The 18,186-nt window shown below is 56.1% G+C and overlaps 1 protein-coding gene and 1 long non-coding RNA gene across 3 annotated transcripts in view; both read left to right on the plus strand.

The window, feature by feature from the left end:
* Positions 1-18,186, plus strand: part of DLL3 (delta like canonical Notch ligand 3) — a 260,953-nt gene that overhangs the window by 66,311 nt on the left and 176,456 nt on the right. For both annotated transcript variants that reach the window (XM_043534749.1, XM_037884704.2), the window contains exon 7: positions 3,900-4,566. In XM_043534749.1, coding sequence (XP_043390684.1) covers positions 3,900-4,566 — 667 coding nt within the window. The remainder of the gene's footprint in view (positions 1-3,899; positions 4,567-18,186) is intronic.
* Positions 4,957-16,563, plus strand: LOC122463662. Its single transcript, XR_006287238.1, has 3 exons — positions 4,957-5,064; positions 14,186-14,190; positions 16,543-16,563. It is a non-coding gene; the product is annotated as an uncharacterized LOC122463662 (long non-coding RNA).

Raw genomic sequence — 18,186 nt, forward strand, 5'->3', positions numbered from 1 at the left:
GATCCCTAGTCTGTAGCGGTGCATGGGATTCTTCCGTCCTAAGAGCAGGACTCTGCACTTGTTCTTGTTGAACCTCATCAGATTTCTGGTTTGAACTAGAGCAGATCTTCTAGGGGAAAAGAAAAATCCAGTCTTGATTGGTGTATTCGATCGTCAGCTCTTTGGGGAAGGGGCTGTCTCTCTGTCTGGGCAGCGCCCGGCACAATGCAGCCTGTAGCTGGTGCTGGAATTCTGCTAGTAGGTTGAAGTTGAACAGCCCCAGTCGGCAAGAATCGTTCCAAAAGTTAGCACTAACCTTCCGAAAGGGGGATCTCAAAGAGGGCGAGGAAGCTCGTCAAAAAGGCCCTGAAGTCTAATGTGGCAAATGCTTAGACGGGAAGCTGCTTATACATATGGAGGAGAGTCCCAAGGGGCAAACAAGATGTACGTGAAAGAGACCCCCCTCCCCGGGAGCTGAGAGCCACTCTGGGCTCTTCCTGACTCTGGCGTGACTGGGAAGGTAAGGATCCAGCAAGCCAAATTGTGCCCTCGCTTGTTCACTCAGTCCAGGATCTCTCTGGAGGTGTGGCACAGAAGGATGGTGATAAATGGCAAATGGGTCAGAGAAAAGCCATGAGAATGATCAGGTATCAGAGGGGTAGCCATGTCAGTCTGGATCTGTAAAAGCGGCAAAGAGTCCTGTGGCACCTTATAGATTAACAGATGTATTGGAGCAGAAGCTTTCATGGGTGAACACCCACTTCGTCAGATGCATGACACATGTCATGCGCCACAGGACTCTTTGCCGAGAATGATCAAGGAATTGGGAAGCCTTCTAGTGAGAGACTTAAGGAACTCAATCTCTTTAGCTTAACAAAGAGAAGGTGACTTGACCCCAGCCTAGCCGTAACCACATGGCGAATAAGAATTTGATCCTGGGCTCTTCAGTCTGGCAGAGGACGGTCAAACATTACCCAGTGGTTGGAAGTTAGATCGATTCAGGCTGGAAATGAAGTGTCAATTTTTAACTGTGAGAGTGATTAACCACCGGAACAACTTGCTGAGGGAGACGGCGGGGTCTTCCTTGCTGGCAATTTTTGAATCAGGGCTGGATTTTTGTTTTAGAAGACGGGCTCGAGTTCAAACAGGAATTAATTCAGTGACGTCCTATGGCCTGTGCTACACAGGGGAGCAAGATGATCACAATGGGCCCTTCTGGCCTTGGCATCTGAGGCCCTATGAATGAGAAGCACTGCGACAGAATTCTATCCCCTGGCATAAGGGGCATGGCTGGGGAGAAGCACAGCTGGCTGGGGATTCTCCCTCGGGGGGAGGGGCGTGGCCAATGACTGTAAGTTAAAGCAGCCTTGGGGCTGCTCTAACTTCTGCTGGGGATCAGTCAGCTCCAGGATCTGGAGCTGGGAGCGGGGGTTGTAAATAGAGCAGCATCCAGCCATTCTTCTCTTTTTCCTCTTGCACTGTGCTCAAATTCAGCCCTGTGTTAGGGCTCAGTGCCTTCAAATTCTGCTCTCACGTACACGCAGGCATTGCACAGGGGTAACCAGGAGCAGCATTTGCTCCAGTGCTGGGAACAGAGCTAACCCTTCCTGTGGTGGTGGTGGTGGTGGTGGTGATGAGACGCCGATTCAGAAGCTGGACTAGAATCCGGCTAATCCAGCAACCAGGAATGAGAAGTAGCAAAACCAGAGAGGTTGCTCTGGGGGCTCAGAAGGGACTGATCTGGGACCCAAGCAGTTACACCAGTTCCAATTAGGACCCAGTATGAAATGCCCTGGATTTATAGCCCAAAGCAGGATCAGGCACCATATCAGGATCTACTAATAATCATCCCCCTTAGCTCTTTCCGTCAGCTGATCTCAAAGCACTTTATAAAGAAGGTTGGTATCGTTATCCTCATTTTACAGATGGGGAAACTGAGGCACAGAGCAATTGCAAAAGGAACTGATTTGCCTGTCACCCAGCAAGCAGAGCTGGAACCAGAACACAAGTCTCTAGAGACCCTAGGCCACACGACCATTTAACATTATAATTAGCCTTGCAGTAGCACCGAGGAGCCCCAGTCATGACCCTGGCCCCTATTGTGCTAAGCACTGTACATTTTGATTGCTATTAGGTATATTACTGTAATGCCTAGGGCCACCCCCTCCCGGTCATAGCCCAGGGCTCCATTGTGCCAGGTGCTGTATATTTTTGCTGCTGTTGGGTGTATTACGGTAGTGGCTAGGTGCCCCAGGACCCCATCGTGCCAGGCGCTGTATAGACATGGAACAAAACACAGTCTCTGCCCTTAATCACGTCCTGCCCTGCGGTGAGCTGGGATCACAGTAGCAATTACCTTTGTGTCTCCAGCTCCCTGTCACTTGTATGGCTGGGGGAGCCAATGCCAGGAGAGATTTTTCTCGTCGCTCCTGGGGGTGCCCTCCGGCTGTGACCTGTGGATCCCAGGGGGTTGTCTGGCTGTGGCTTGCGGATCCTGGCACTGTCTGGGTGTTGCCTGCAAGTCCCGGGGGGGGGGGGGCGGAAGGGTGAGGGGGGGTTTGTCTGGCTGTATTCCACCCAAGGCAGCACTCCACGCCAGTCCTTTAAAAATAGAAGTGCTTGTATTACATCCGTGGTGCCTCGTTAACCAGTGATACTCATTGCTGCAGGATGCTGGGGCCAGATCCACAGGTGGTACGAAACAGTGTCGCTCCATTGGAGACAATGGGGCCAGATCCCCTCTTGGTGTAAATCGGCATTGCTCAGTGGAGCTGTGCCGGTTTACATCAGCCGAGGCTCCGGCCTGGACAGTTCAGCGAGAGGCAGGGGCATGTTTGGTGGAGGATGACTCTGAAGGTTTTTGTGCTTTAGGGTGCAATCAGGTCACTTTCCCAGGGGTGGGCTGCCAAGGGAGAGGTGAAGATTCCTCTTCTCCCAGTGGGATGTTACGGCCTAATTAGGTGACAATGGGGTGGATGGGGGCAGGGTTAGACCTTTCTGTGCAGCATCTGAAGGAACGGGGCGGGGCAGCACTTCCTGGGTCCTTACACTGCAGCTTCCCACTCCTTTGGGAAAGAGCAAACCCTCCCCTCAAAGCCAGGGAAGGGGCGGGCTGGTTGGCTGGAGGGGTGTTGGTGGGTGAAGTGGGATCCTTCCCCTCCAGCTGACTCAGATGGGGCGGCCGTTTGGCAGTGCGCTCAGTGCGCAGGACACGGGAATCCACTTGGCACGAACTGGGCTCCCTTGTGGGCAACCCGACTCCTGAGCCAGAGCTCCCTGCCAGAGAGGGCAGATGGGGCGGGAAGCGGGGGAGAAGCTCATACATTTTGTGGGGGAAATTTTGGCTCAGGCAGTGGACTGGAACTCAGGACTCCTGGTTCTATTCCCAGCCCCGGCGCCTGCGGGACTTGGGTGAGTCGCTAACAGTTCTTCCTGTTCCCTCCCTCTGATCGGGGAAAGCAGCTCGCCTGAGATCTGGGTCTAATGTCTGTGTACCAGGCCCAGACCCAGACGGGAGTGCTAGCTCACCTAGTCTGGCCTCCCGTGGAGCACGGGCCCTTCGGACCCCTGGAGTTGACCCCAATACCTCTAGTGAGACTGAAGCATTTCAGCCCTCGGGAGGCCGAAGGCAGAGCCCAGGAGAGTCCGAGGTGCCCACAGTGCCCGGGTCCCTGCCGGGGCGGGGAATGGTCTGCGTGGGAGGTGCCCTGGGTGGGTGGCGGCACTCCATGTTCCAAGCGCAACGGGGCCCTGATCCCGGATTGGAGCTAGAAAAGTCTGACCCTGGGGCATCCATGGCCGAGTCCTGTCCCCTGCCTTTGGCCCCATGCCTGTGCCCGTGCCCGCCAAATCTATCCCAGGCTCAGCCGGGGCCAGGCACCGCCCCCACCCCCCTGACCCGCTCCGTCGCTTCCTCCTAGGTGGCCTCTGCCTGGACGTGGGCCGCCGGGTGCTCTGCAAGTGCCGGCCGGGCTTCGCCGGCACCCGCTGCGAGCGCAACATTGACGACTGCGCCTGCAACCCCTGCGTCAACGGCGGCACCTGCCTGGACGGGGCCAACAGCTACACCTGCTCCTGCACCCTGGGCTACGGCGGCAAGGACTGCAGCGTGCGTGTGGACGCCTGCGGCTCCAGCCCCTGCCTCAACAGCGGCACCTGCTACACCCACTTCTCCGGCCACGTCTGCGAGTGCTCCGCCGGCTACATGGGCCCCAGCTGCGAGTTCAAGGTGCAGAGCCCCACCCCGGCCAGCAGCCGGCGGCTGGCGGTCGACGACCCCTTCCCCATGGCCCTGGCCGTCTCCTTCGCCCTGGGGCTGGTGACCCTGGCCCTGGGGGTGTGCGCGGCCCTGGCGGTGCTGCGGCAGATGAGGCAGGGCCGCAAGGCGGTGAAGGGCGCCGTGCGGAACGACCTGGACACCATCAACAACCTGAAGGAGAGGGAAGGGTTCCTCGTTGCACCCGGGCGGTTCAAGGTGCCCAACAAAGAGCCCAAGTTTGGCAGTGACGGCCTCCGGGACAAATTCAATTGCAAGCGGAAGCTGCTGGATCTCAGCGGGGACGCCGCCGGCAAGAAGAAGCCGGAGAAGTAAGTGACCTGGGAGCTCCTTTCCCTTGCATCTCCCGGCGGGTCTGGGCCCAGCTCCCCTTCCCCCGGTTGGCGCTTGCGGGTTCTGCGTTCGCTGGAATCGGCGCGGCGACTCCGGATTGGTGCGGGGCAGGCGTCGGCGAATCGGTGCAAATCAGGGGGTGCGGTGCGGTTGTTGGCAAGTCAGGGCGTGATGTCTGAAACCAGTGGGGGGGGGGGGGGGCGGGGGCGGCGGCAATCCTTGCCAACCGGGTACGTGATTTCTGAAATCAGCTAGCCATTCGGCACATGAATTTCTGAAAGCCGCGGAGGCGCTGCAGTCCCTGGTGATGCAGTGCGTGGTTTCGGAAGCCGGCGTGCTTCAGCACCTGCGTTGCAATCACTGGCAACCCAATGGCTGGTTTCAGAGCAGCCACCGTGTTCGTCTGTATCTGCAAAAAGAGCAGGAGGACTTGGGGCACCTTAGAGACTAACCCATTTATTTGAGCATAAGCTTTCGTGAGTTACAACCCACTTCATTGGATGCATGTAGTGGAAAATACAGTGGGGCGATTTGAATTGGAATTAATTTGCAAACTGGATACAGTTAACTTAGGCTTGAATAAAGACTGGGAGTGGATGGGTCATTACACAAAGTAAAACTATTTCCCCATGTTTATTTCCCCCTCCCCTGCTGTTCCTCAGACATTCTTGTCAACTGCTGGAAATGGCCCACCTTGATTATCACTACAAAAGGTCCCCCCGCCCCCTCTCCTGCTGGTAATAGCTCACCTTACCTGATCACTCTCGTTACAGTGTGTATGGTAACACCCATTGTTCCATGTTCTCTGTGTCTATAAAATCTCCCCACTGTATTTTCCACTGCATGCATCCGATGAAGTGAGCTGTAGCTCACGAAAGCTTATGCTCAAATAAAATGGGTTAGTCTCTAAGGTGCCACAAGTCCTCCTTTTCTTTTGGCAACTCAGTGCAATTCCGTGCTGCAGTCGCTGGCCATTTGGGGTGGATTTCCAGATATCTTCACAGACATCGGTCATTCACCATGCTCCAAAGCCTGGCGCTCAGAATGGCCGGGTGCTCCCAACTCGAGCTGAAATAAAGGGGCGGTCCAGGTGGTCAGCACTTCTATTAATCAGGACCTAGCGGCCTGGGTCAAATCCAGCCCTGGTGTAAGAGGGCTCAGCTTCCGCTGATGTCAATGAGAATTGCACCAGGACAGAATCTTGCACTATGCCCCTATGGCGTGCTCAGCTGGAATCAGGGCAGGGAATCGGGCACTGCAGATCTCCGTGGGGTGTTCTCTGCAGTGTAGGGTGGTGATTCAGTATTTGCACTGCAGGCCAGTGCAGATCTTGGTTGCAGTGCGCTGATTTCACTGCCTTGTGCAATCAGCATGGCACTGCACTCAGTGGAATCACTCCACTGCATTTGAGATCTGCACTGGCATACTGACTGCAGTGCCCTACTGATTGACCGGCCCGTGAATTCAGTCCCTTGCCATTCGGATCTCTGCCCCGCGGGGGCTGAAATCGGCACGCGGCAGCGAAGTCCTCCCCCTGTTGCAACTCTGCACATTGCGGGGCCGTCTGGTGCACGGGGAATCACCTGCAGAGTTTGCAACTGGGGCTGAGGGCTCTCCGGGCAGATGAGACGTTTGTAGTGAACACGGGGGAATTTTGCCTATCGGTTCTAGCAGCCGTGGAAGGTCTCAGGCCATGTAAAAAGAGTTGGTCTATGTATACAAATTATAACTGACATTTCGAGCAAGGCGTGGGGGTTTTCCCTCTGGTGAAGGAGTGCGTCTAAATGGCCTCACCGCAGCTCCGTCCTGGGCAGCAGTATTGACGGGATGAGACGGGGGAAAGCAAAATGACAAGCTGGCGCTCAGGACGAGCTGCTTGAATCTGAGATCCGCTGGGCCGGGAATGGGCTTCATAATGGACGGGGTGCGAGTGCGGATTAAAATCCCGCTGGACACAGGCTTGGAGAATGCGCGGTACAGAGGGACCCTGCACTTGCTAAGGGATGTGGATTGAATGGGGATTAAATATCAGGCATAGTAGTTAAGAGACGTTAGAAGCCCATCAAGTCAATTGCTGCTCTGAGAGCACCCCCCATCGCTCCTTGAGCGCAAGGAGAATCCCTAGTAGTGGTATAGGGGTCTATGACACACAGCAGAACTGTTCTGATTCCAGCCAGTTGAAGGCGGCAGCAGCTGCGCAATCTGCATCCTTAAGTGTGTTTCAGCCCTGCCCCCTACTGGATGCAATCGGAGCTGCCCAGCCGTGGGTCATAAACCCTCTAGTGCATGCAGAGCGTCTCCTTTAGGCCGAGCAGCGAGGAGGGGCAGGGGCAGAACTGGGCTTGTGGAGCAGGAGGGTCCGAGCTGCGTGCCTGTGAAGGTCCAAGCGTGAAGCTTCGATGCTCCCATGAGGCTGTAACCAGACAGGGGTTTACTTGGCAGACTTGCTGGAATTACACGGCCGAGAAGAACGGCGGCACGGGTGCTTGTGTTGTGCCTGGGAATGACAAGGAGGCAGGTCCTTTCCCAGCCACTGTGGCCAAACGACCCCAGCTCCTGCTAGTCTAAGAGTCCCGATTCAACCCGCAAGGGGAAGGCAGGCTGGCCTGGAACACGGGAGACCTGGGTTCATTTCCTGCCTCTGAGTTGCTCCAGACAAATCAGTGGCAGTCGCCATGGGCCTCGGTTTACCTGCAGGATAGCAATGCTCCCCTGCCTCCTGGGGGCCCTGCGACCCTCCATCCATCAACGCTGGCAGGTTGGCCGCTGTATCGGACCGAGAGAGATGTGAATCCTTGATCCTGATGCTTAGGGGCACTGGATCTAAAATAAGTGGCAGCATTGGAGTGTCTCCCCCATATACCTTAACCCCTCTCTGTGGGCCCTGAGCAGCAGGAGGGCTTGTGTGCTGAGCTCTTTGGGGCTTTGCTCCTCTGGGAAAGGTATGTTCAAAGCCAAACGCTTTGGGTTTGTCCCAGCCAAGGTTTCTCTTCCACCTTGTAGCCCTGATGGGGGGGAGGAAAGAGACTGCCGCCGGGCTGCATCTCCTTGTATCTCCTCGGCAGTAGCCTGTGGCCTGTGCCACCGGCGATCGTAGCCACGTGCAATGCAGCGACAGAGGGAATTGCTGGGGCCGGGAGCCGCAGGAGGAGTGGGGCAGCTTGGCTGTGCCAGTGGGCGTTACCCGGCTGCTCCCCCATATTGGCAGCAGACACCAAATGGGTGGCCAGGGGGCAGTCTGTGTGCCCAGCCTCCAGGACGGGATTCTGCCCTCTGCTAGCAGGAGGTATAAGGCAGGGGGTCCCCTGGGGTGCAGGGCGGAGATGATGGATGCTGGACGGCTGAGCCCCAGAAGGGGCAACACCATCAGATGTTTGAGCAGCTTTGTCTGCCGAAGCACAGAGCAGGGATGTTTAAGAAAGGGAGCATTGTGCAGTGGGACCCTGGGGTTCTATCCCCAGCTCTGGGCGGGGAGTGGGGTCTAGTGGTTAGAGCAGGGGGGCTGGGAATCAGAACTCCTGGGTTCTCTTCTGCCTCTGAGTCCCTGGTTGATGGTGTTCAAGTCACGTTCTTCTCATGTCCCGGTTTCCTGTCTGTACAGTGGGGCCAGGGGGTGCTCAAAGGGCGTTTGTGACCGGGTGCCTAGAGAGCATTGGTGAGGCGCCTGGAGCTGGCCTCGAGCCAGCCCCCAAAGCATTGTCTTGCTGGGGGCCTGATGGGACACCAGCCCCGCGACCCCCGGTGGTTCCCCGTCAGCTTTGGATCAGCCCTCCACGGAGGCCAGCGTCTCTCCATCAGCACCTGGCTCCGGGGGCTGAGCTGAGGCCCATGGTTTGTTCCTGTGCGTCTCTAAGCAGCGTGTGAGCTACGTGGCTCTCTGGGGCTACGCAGGCAGCCGGGCTGGGGCTTGCTTGTTGGGACGGCCTGGGAATCGGCATTCTCTGCAGGCCTAGAATTCATCTCCCCCCGGAGCCAGCTCCGTTCCTCCTCCAGCCATGCTGCAAAGACCGAGCATTCGGGGCACACAGTGAGTTTTAGCGGGCGTGCTTTATTTCCGTTGAAGCGTCCCCTAAGGAGCCCCCCCACCAGGCTTCCCTGGGGTACCCAGGGCTGTGCGGCACCTCGCTACCACACATGCTTAGCGCGAGGGCGCATTGTCAGGGCCTGCCGGGGCTCAAGTCCCCGACTCCGCCGGCCAGCGGCAACTCAAGCGCTTGCCGTCCCTCTGCAGGTCCCTGTGCTCAGCCCTGAGCCCTCCGCGCACCCCGCTGGAGAGTCCAGCCCCCAGTCCTCTGGACACTCGCAGTATTTACAGCTCCTCCTGCTCCCAAAGAAACAGGTCGTCCCAGCTTGCTAGTTCCGCCTCGGCTCTCTGCGCCGCTCCACACGCTAGGGCTGCCAGGTGTCCGGTTTTTGACTGGAAAGTCCAGTCGAAAAGGGCACCTGACCGTGTCCCGTCAGAAACACCGACCGGATACCCAAAGTCCGGTTCCTGCCTGCTGGGGCGCCAGAACAACTGGGGTCGAGGAAGCGGATGACAGGCAGGGAGGTGCTGCGAGAGGATCATGGCACAGAGCCAACAATGGGGGGCAGCAAGTGGCCAAGCCACCACAATCCTCCCCCCAGTGTGCGCCCGCTCCCCCCTCACGCCGCCGGAGCCTCCCTCTCCGCCTCTTCCAGCGGCAGCCACCTCGGCGGTGGCAGCAGCCCTGGGGATGGACAGCGAGAGTGCGCCCAGGAGCAGCACCCCCGCCCTCCCACTGCCAGCTCCCACCATGCATGGGTGAGTAGCTGGGTCAAGGTGCGCCCTCCCCGTGCACCTGCTGTGCCCCCTGCCCGGCGCCTGGGCCAGCCCGCGGGGAAGGGGGTTCCCACTGCCAGCTCCCACCTTGCATGGGTGAGTAGCTGGGTCAGGGCGTGCCCTCCCTGCGCACCTGCTGTGCCCAGTGCCCGGGCCAGCTTGCGGGGAAGGGGGTTCCCACTCAGCCCTGGCAGGAGGATCCCTGCTCCCCCAGGTGCAGGGGCTCCACTGGCCCCCTGGCAGGGAGAGCAGGCTGCAAGCAGTGTTTCACCTCGCTTTCGACCCTGCGCGCACAGCCTGGAGCCGCTGTGTCCCCAGCCATCCCCTGCGGCTGCAAAACCCCACACACTCAATGGGGCCAGCTTGGCTCTAAGCCTCACCCCTCCTTGCCAGGCATGCACCCTGCCCGAGCAACCCTCCCCCTCCCGCCGTAGGACCTAGAGCCAGCTCCCCTCCCTCTCATTTCCCCAGGAGAAACACGAAGACCACAATCTCCCCCCCGGCCCCCAAAAATCCCAACAGCCTGGAATTCCTATGTGCTGCATCTTGGCCTCTGGTGTGTGTGTGTGTGTGTGTGTGTGTGTGGCTGTCAGTATTGGATCTTATTTAAAGCTCTAACTTTTTGAGGACCCTTTTTGGGGGGTGGGGGCCACTGGAGATTTAGCTCAATAGAGTCAGTATCTCTCCTTCTCCCTGCATTCGTCCCTCCTCCCTCCCTGATGCATCTTAAAGAGGGTCCTAAATACCCGCTGCCTGATTGGGGTTATTTACGGGACTTGCCTCCTTGAGCCATGGACCTTTTCTCTGTCCTGCACCGAGATCTCGGTCGAGAGGAACGGTTCACTGGATCGAAGTGCGGTTTTGGTGAAGGTGAGGCTCGGGCACTGGCTCTTTGAACAGAGGAGGGGGCAAGACTGGACTTTTCAGCCAAAATGAAAATCCAGCCTGCCAAAGTTCATGTTTTGCTTTTGTTGCACGGAGGGGAGAGGGGGAATCAGAGCAGGCTTCTGTGGCTGAAATGCATTTTCTGCTTGGATATTTCATGCTGCACAGTGCCTTGTGTAGGTTTCAGAGGGGTCGCCGTGTTAGTCTGTATCAGCAAAAACGAGGAGTCCTTGGGGCACCTTAGAGACGAACACATTTATTTGGGCATAAGCTTTCGTGGGCTATAACTCACTTCATCAGATGCATGGAGTGAAAAATACAGTAAGCAGTGTGTGTGTGTGTGTGTGTGTGTGTTATATACAGCACATTAAAAGATGGGAGATGCCTTACCAAGTGGAGGGTCAGTGCTAACGAGGCCAATTCAGTTAGGGTGGATGTGGCCCATTTCCAACAGTTGACAAGAAGGGTGAATACCAAGAGAGGGAAAATTACTTTTGTAGTGCTAACAAGGCCAATGCAATCAAGGTGGACGTCGCCCGTTTCCAACAGTTGACAAGAAGGTGTGAGTATCAGCAGAGTGAAAATTACTTTTAGTAGTGACCCATCCACTCTGTCTTTATTCAGGCCTAATTTGATGGTGTCCAGTTTGCAAATTAATTCCAGTTCTGCAGTTTCTCGTTGAAGTCTGTTTTTGAAGTTTTTTTTGTTGAAGAATGACCACTTTTAAGTCTGTTGTTGAGTGTCCAGGGAGAGTGAAGTGTTCTCCTACTGGTTTTTGAATGTTACAATTCTTGATGTCTGATTTGTGTCCAGTACGAAGTACGGGGCCAGTACCCTGTGTAGTAACTATCAGTATCCCAGCAGTTCTCTGTTGAAGGGTTGTTGTGAGAGCAGTCTCTTCCCTCTTCTTTGCTGTAGCATCTCTGGTTCGGTGCAGTGTTAGGGATGTAGGTAATGGTACTTATTGCAACAGTTGTGAGCAACTCCTTGACGCTTCCCAGACAAATATTGCATAGGGTGACCAGCTGCCCTGATTTTACAGGGATAGCCCTGATATTCAGGGCTTTGTCTTCTATAGGCACTTATTAAACCTCCCTTTCCTGTTCTGATTTTTCACACTTGCTGTCTGGTCGCCCCAGTATTGCAGCAAATCTTCACCTCCCTTCTTTCCTCGGACCGTGTTGTGATAATGGTTAAGATTGAAAGAGGGGTAGGAGGGAACGTGTCATTTTCTGCAGTAATACCTGCTTTGGGGCTTAGGTGGTGGTGTTTTGATTCATGGGAGGGGAGAGAAGTGAGCGGAGGCAGGTCCTCAGGGGAGGGGGCAGAGGAGGGGGAAGGGCCTTGGGGGCAGAGCAGGGGCGTCCGGTTTGGGAAAGTTGGCAACTCTACCCCACCCGTCCCCTGGGGCGATGTTCTGTGAAACCGAGTATACGTTTATTTAGCAAACCTAGAGACTCAAGGAGCAGCAAGTGGAAGAATCGGAAACAAAACCGCTACGCTTCAAATAAAATCACAAGGTGCAGTCTGTAGCCTAGACGTAATTACCAAGATAATCTCCTGGCTAATAACATTGGGCTCACTAGTGCTTGTGAGAGAACCATGTGGCCAGTTGGCCTCCTCGGTGAAGGATCCAGGGGGTCCCCCTGCCACCCCTAGATATACAGACCCATCCTTCGTCCTTATTTGGGAACAGAGCCCCCCCCATACCCCCTGCTAATCGTTCCTTCTGTAGATTTCCTCTCTTGTCGATTTCGCAATCTCTTGATTAGCCTTAGTAGGCAAACTGGCCCCCATGGTGAGGCCTAGATTCCAAGGCCACCGTGGTCATCTGGGCTGGCCTCCTGTATCGGACGGGCCAGAGAAATGCCCCACAATAATTCCGAGAGCAGAGCGTTTAGAAAAACATCCCGGCTTGATTTTAACACCGCCGGTGGCAGTGAATCCACCCTGCCCCTTGGGTTAATTACTCTCACCGCTAAAAGTGTAAGCCTTGTGTCCAGTCTGTGTATGACGCACAAGACACGTGGCCGGACAGGGACATAGGAACCGGTTACCTCCTCCCTAAAAGGAACGTCTCCGAGGTACGTCGCCCCTCTGGCGCCCTCCCTTCACTCCAAGACATTAAGAGTGTAATTTCCAGTATAGCTACATAATGCCATAAATATTATCCTTGCGTATATCTGGCAATGACTTCGATTCCCAATAGGTTACTGGCTATTGGCAGAGACTCACACGCCACCCTCTGGTGAATTGTTAGGCATGTATCCACCCCGGAGGATTAGGGTCGTCAATTTTGGTTGGACATATTCCTGGAGGTTTCATCACATGACATTATCTTTAATTAAAAGATTCATTTCTAATTGCTGGAGACTTCAGGGCAATCCTGGAGGGTTGGCCACCTTAGCTGTGGGCCAGGATCGGGGCTGGAGAGTGTGTGTCTTGCGTTGTGGGCTGGGATCGGGGGCTGAAGGGGGGGGGCTGTCGTGTTATGGACTGGGATCGGGGCTGGAGTGGGTGTGTATTGTGTTGTGGGCTGGGATAAGGGGCTGGAGCAGGTCTGTGTTGTGTAGTGGGCTGGGATTGGGAGCTGGAGGGTTTGTGTTGTGTTGTGGGCCAGGATCAGGGCTGGATAGGGTTGCCAACTGCCTAATCGCACCAACCCAAATACACTTGTCCAGCCCCCTCCCTCTGTCGCTCACTCTCCCCCACCCTCACTTTCCCCAGGCTGGGGCAGGGGGTTTGGGTGCTGGAGGGGGTGCGAGATCTGTGCTGGAGGGTAGGGTTGAGAGTTCAGAAAGTGCGGGGTGCTCCTAGCTGAGCCTGGGGCATGGAGTTGGGTTGTGGGAGGGGGTGCGGGAGTGGGTGAGAGGCATGTGAGGGAGTTTGGGTGCAGGAGGGGGCTCAGGGCTGGTGCAGGGGGTTTGGGGTGCGGGAAGGGGCGTGGGACGCAGGCTCCAGGAGGGAGTTTGGGTGTGGGGAGGGGCTCAGGGATGGGGCAGGGGGTTTGGGTGCAGGAGGTGATGAGGAGTGCGGGCTCTGGCCGGGCAGTGCTTATGTTGGGTAGCTCCTGGAAGCGGCGACTGGTCTGGCAGCAGCTCCTTGGCTCAGGGGCGGCCAGGTGGCTGTGCACGCTGCCCCTGCCTGCAGGCACCACCCCCGCAGCTCCCATTGGCTGCGGTTCCCTGTTCAGGGGCGCCATTTCAGATTTTTGGGGGGGAAGGGGGGCAACTTTAACTGCGATACCAGGGGCTTAAGCACCTGAAAACTCTAGGGGTTTTTTTGCAGATAATAATTTAGAAATTAGCTGATAGGAGTACTGTATCTAATTCTTATATATAAAAAAAGAGAATTCAACAAACATTAGACCCACTCAGCTCTAATACTAACATGTTCTCACGTCTTGTGTCAAGTCACTTAAGGGACACTGGTTAGGTTTAAAATTTGAGTGTCTATTCTTACTTTGCTACTAACTCTGGACTACAACCATTGAAACAATTGCAGAAAAATCTTGATGACTTTCTATCCCTTTTTTGCAGTTCACCAAGCTTGGAACAGATCATTTAGCTTTTGAAACCTCCTCCTCGGGCAAGGCCCCGTGGGGTTTATACGGCACCCGCTTGGGGCTCTAGGGCTGTTACCTCACTGCAAATAATAGACAAGCAACTGACCTTAAACAGGAGTGAAAATGACACTTTCAACTATCAGAGGGGTGGCCGTGTTAATCTGGATCTGTAAAAGCAGCAGAGAGTCCTGAGGCACCTTATAGACTAACAGACGTATTGGAGCATAAGCTTTCGTGGGTGAATACCCACTTCGTCAGATGCATGTAGTGGAAATTTCCAGAGGCAGGTACAAATATGCAAGCAAGAATCAGGCTCAGGCTAACGAGGTTAATTCAATCAGGGAAGATGAGGTCCTCTTCTAGCAGTTGAGGTGCGAACACCCAGGGAGGAGAAACTGCTTGTGTAGTTGGCGAGCCAGTCACCGTCTTTGTTTAATCCTCAGCTGATGGTGTCAAATTTGCAGATGAACTGAAGCCCGGCAGTTTCTCTTTGAAGTCTGGCCCTGGAGTTTTTTTGCTGCAGGACGGCGACCTTTACATCCGCTAGTGTGTGTGCAGGGAGGTTGAAGTGGTCTCCTACAGGTTTTTGTACATTGCCATTCCTAATGTCTGACTTGTGTCCATTTATCCTTTTACGTAGGGACGCTTTCAAGTCACTTTCACAGTGTTGCCCATTCCAAATGTGCAAAACTTATGAATCAGGTGCACCAAAAATCACGAGATTGGCTTTAAAATCATGAGATGATGTAAAAATAAGGGCTTTGGGGTTCTTTTTATTGGCCTCCTGCTGTTCGACCCTGTAGGGTGCCCTGGGGTCGCATTTTGAAACTTTCTCCGCAGCCACGAGGGCTAGAAACTTCATTTTTCTTTAAGAATGAAGGCTGCAATCATCACATCTCCCCTGGACTCCAGGAGCTGGGGCTTTAAGGAGACTCATGACAAAATCACGAGAGTTGGCACCACTGCTTTCACTCTTGTTTTAAGGCTCTTTGCTTTCCAGAAGGCTCTTAACCACAGCACTCCAGCGACCGAGCTGCCGTTCTCCCAGGAGAATATTTAAAACCAAACACCAAGAAAATCCCACATTTTAAAGTTGAGGGGAAAAAGGGAGACTTCTGAGGTATGTCAGGGCCACTGTAGGCAGGAAAGGAAAATAGACAGGCACAGGAGCTCTGGGCAGCTCTTCCACTTGAAAGAAAGTTGGAGGGTCAAATCTTTTAGTCCTTAAGCCAGTAAAACTTCTAGGGCCATGGGCACCTCCACCCACAGAGATTAACGAGAGCTCAATAACTATCCACTTCACAGTTAAATACCGGAGCCATCTCTCCTCCAGGGCTACATATTTTACACACATTGGCTCAGGGATGACATTTTCTGGCATATTCTGAACAGGGCTGAGCACACAGATGGTGCCCAGTGAATAATACAAAGCATGACCATAATCGTCGACTTTATGGACTTGGTGGATGTAGTTGTTGTTCTTTGTGCTGGAATTGGCCTGGATACAGGTGAAACCAAAGTTTCCTGTAAGCCAGGCGGCCGTGAAGCAGCCTATTTAGAGCCGCGCAGGTGCTCAGGGAACCTGCCGGGCCAGGGGAGGGGCAGCCGGAACTCAACCCTCCCCGCCCCCGGAGACCTGCCACGGCTGGGTCGCCCCCCCCCCCCGACCTGCCATCCCCGGGGTGCCCTGGCCCCAACTCAGCCCCGGACCTGCTGCGGCTACCCCATCCTGGCCCAAACCCAGGCCCGGAGCTGGGTGGCGGGGAGAGGTGACTTTCCCCCGCCCAGCCCAGGTGCTGCTGCGGGGAGAAAGAACTGGGGGGGAGTCCTCTCTCCCTGCCGTAGCCCCAGAGCACCCTGCTGCACCCCAAACTGCTCATCCCTGGCCCTACCCCAGAGCCTGCACCCCCAGCCGGAGCCCTCACCCCCCTACCCCACCCCTCTGCCTGAGCCCCTCATCCCCACCCCAGAGCCCGCACCCCCAGCTGGAGCCCTCACTCCCCCACATCCCAACCCTCTGCCCCAGCCCTGAGCCCCTCATCCCCACTCCAGAGCCCTCACCCCTAGCCGGAGCCCTCAGCCCCCCACATCCCAACCCTCTGCCCCAGCCCTGAGTTCCTCATCCCCGGCCCCACCCCAGAGCCTGCACCCCCAGTCGGAGCCCCCACCCCAAACCCTCTGTCTCAGGCCTGAGCCCCTCATCCCCGGCCCCACCCCAGAGCCTGCACCCCCAGTCGGAGCCCCCACCCCAAACCCTCTGCCCCACCCCAGAGCCCCTCATTCCCACCCCCACCCCAGAGCCCGCACTCCCAGGTGGAACCTCACACCCCTGCACCCCAACCCTGTGCCCCAGCTCTGGGCCCCCTCCCACACTCCGAACCCCTCGGCCCCACCCCTGCCCCATGAATTTTGTTAGGTGCACCAATATGGAGGTGATGTGGCACACAGGGCCATGTCACACATCACCTCCATATTGGTGCACCTAACAAAATTCACCCTGCACATGGGTGGGGAAAAGTTCGAGGGAACCCTGGCTGAAACCCTAAGAATTTGAGGCATAAACCCCTCCGATCCTGATATGACACTTTCCGATTCCTTCCTTTTCTCCAACTCCGAACAGAAAATGACCAAACAAACTAAGGAAAGGAGGACTTGTGGCACCTTAGAGACTAACCAATTTATTTGAGCATAAACTTTCGTGAGCTACAGCTCACTTCATCGGATGCTGTAGCTCACGAAAGCTTATGTACTCCTTTTCTTTTTGCGAATACAGACTAACACGGCTGCTACTCTCAAACAAACTAAACCGCACAATTGCACAGCAGCCGATGCTCTGCATCCCAGCCTGGGTCAGAACCGGCCGCCTCTTGGGAGCTGAGCGATCTCTTTCCACCGGCCGCGCCTTCTCCAGCCTTCCTGACCTCTGGGCTGCTTTTCAGGCTGTCGAGCACGACGATCCATCCCGACCTCCCGGGACCGTCTGCTGGCGTCTCAGAGAACTGGGCCCCTTGGTTTTGCTCCCATCGAGCCGAGTCCTCCTTTCCTGCAGCATGCAGCAGAGCTAGGCTGGGCTACTGGATGGGAGCTAGCTCTGGAAGACCTGGGTTCTACTCCCCCGGGGCTGGAGCACCCCTGGGGGAAACCTGATGGGTGCTTAGCACCCACCGGCAAGCCTCCCTATCGGCACCTCTTCCTGCCCAACGGCGGGCCCCGCAGATCCGCGCCTCCCGCCCACCGCGAACAGCTGTTTTGCGGCGTGCGGGAGGCTGGGAGGGGAGGACGCTGGGGGGGGAGGGGGCGGGACTGGGCAGGAAGAAGCGGAGTGGGAGTGGGGCCTTGGGGGGAAGGGATGGAGTGGAGGCGGAGCCGGGGGGTTCGAGCACCCCCTGGCACTTTGTAAAGTCGGCGCCTGTGCGCCCAAAGATGCAGCTAGGCATCTAGTGGGGTTTACCAAGCACCTACCCTTGGCACTTCTGAAAATCCCACGAGCTGCCTAAATGCCTTTGAAAATCTGGCCTTTAGTCTGTGTATGCCTCAGTGCCCCATCTGTTCAATGGGGATAACAGCACGGCTCGGCCTCGCCGAGGGGCTGGGAGGAGAAATCGGTTAGACCATGTGAGGCGCTCAGATACTACGGTGATGGGGCCACAGAAGTACCACGGGGAGAGTGGGAACTTCTCTATGCACTGCTCGCCCTTCCCTTCTTTTCACCGGTGCCCCCAAATCTCCCCCTTTTCTGAATGTAACCTTGGCTCAGAGGGCTTGGCTGTATTTTTTCTGAGTCCCCCTGCGTTCTCTCTAAAACAATCTCTCCCCCCTCTCCACAGAGGGATTCCTGTTTTACAGGCTAAACTTCCAGATCCTTTATTTAATCACCAGCCCTTTCTTATCTTAATCACCCTGCCTCTGTAAACAAAATACTGACTCCCGGCCCCAGGGGCACCTCTCCTCTGCAGAACTTACATTTCACACGAATGCTGGGCTGTCGTTTAAGACCTCCACCTGGGAGCTTGCACACCTCCTGTGTGAAAGTCGGGGGGGGGGGGGCTTCCGCCCCCTAAATGGTGCCCCATCCCTGTTCCCAGCCAATGGGAGCTGCGGAGGCGGCGCTTGGGGCGGTGGCAGCATGCGGAGACCCCCTGGCCGTGCCTCTGCCTTGGAGCTGCTATGCTGGCCACTTCTGGGAGCGGTGCAGAGCCAGGGCAGGCAGGGAGCCTGCCTTAGCCCCGCTGCGCTGCCAGACTTTTACCAGCCTAAAATTTCCCGGTTTGGCTTCAGTAGCCTCTGGGAGAACGAGCCCAATTCTGGGAGACTCCCAGCCAAACCGAGAGGGTTGGCAACTCTAGG

The sequence above is a fragment of the Chelonia mydas genome, chromosome 23 (assembly GCF_015237465.2).
Source record: "Chelonia mydas isolate rCheMyd1 chromosome 23, rCheMyd1.pri.v2, whole genome shotgun sequence".
NCBI classification, from domain to species: domain Eukaryota; kingdom Metazoa; phylum Chordata; order Testudines; family Cheloniidae; genus Chelonia; species Chelonia mydas.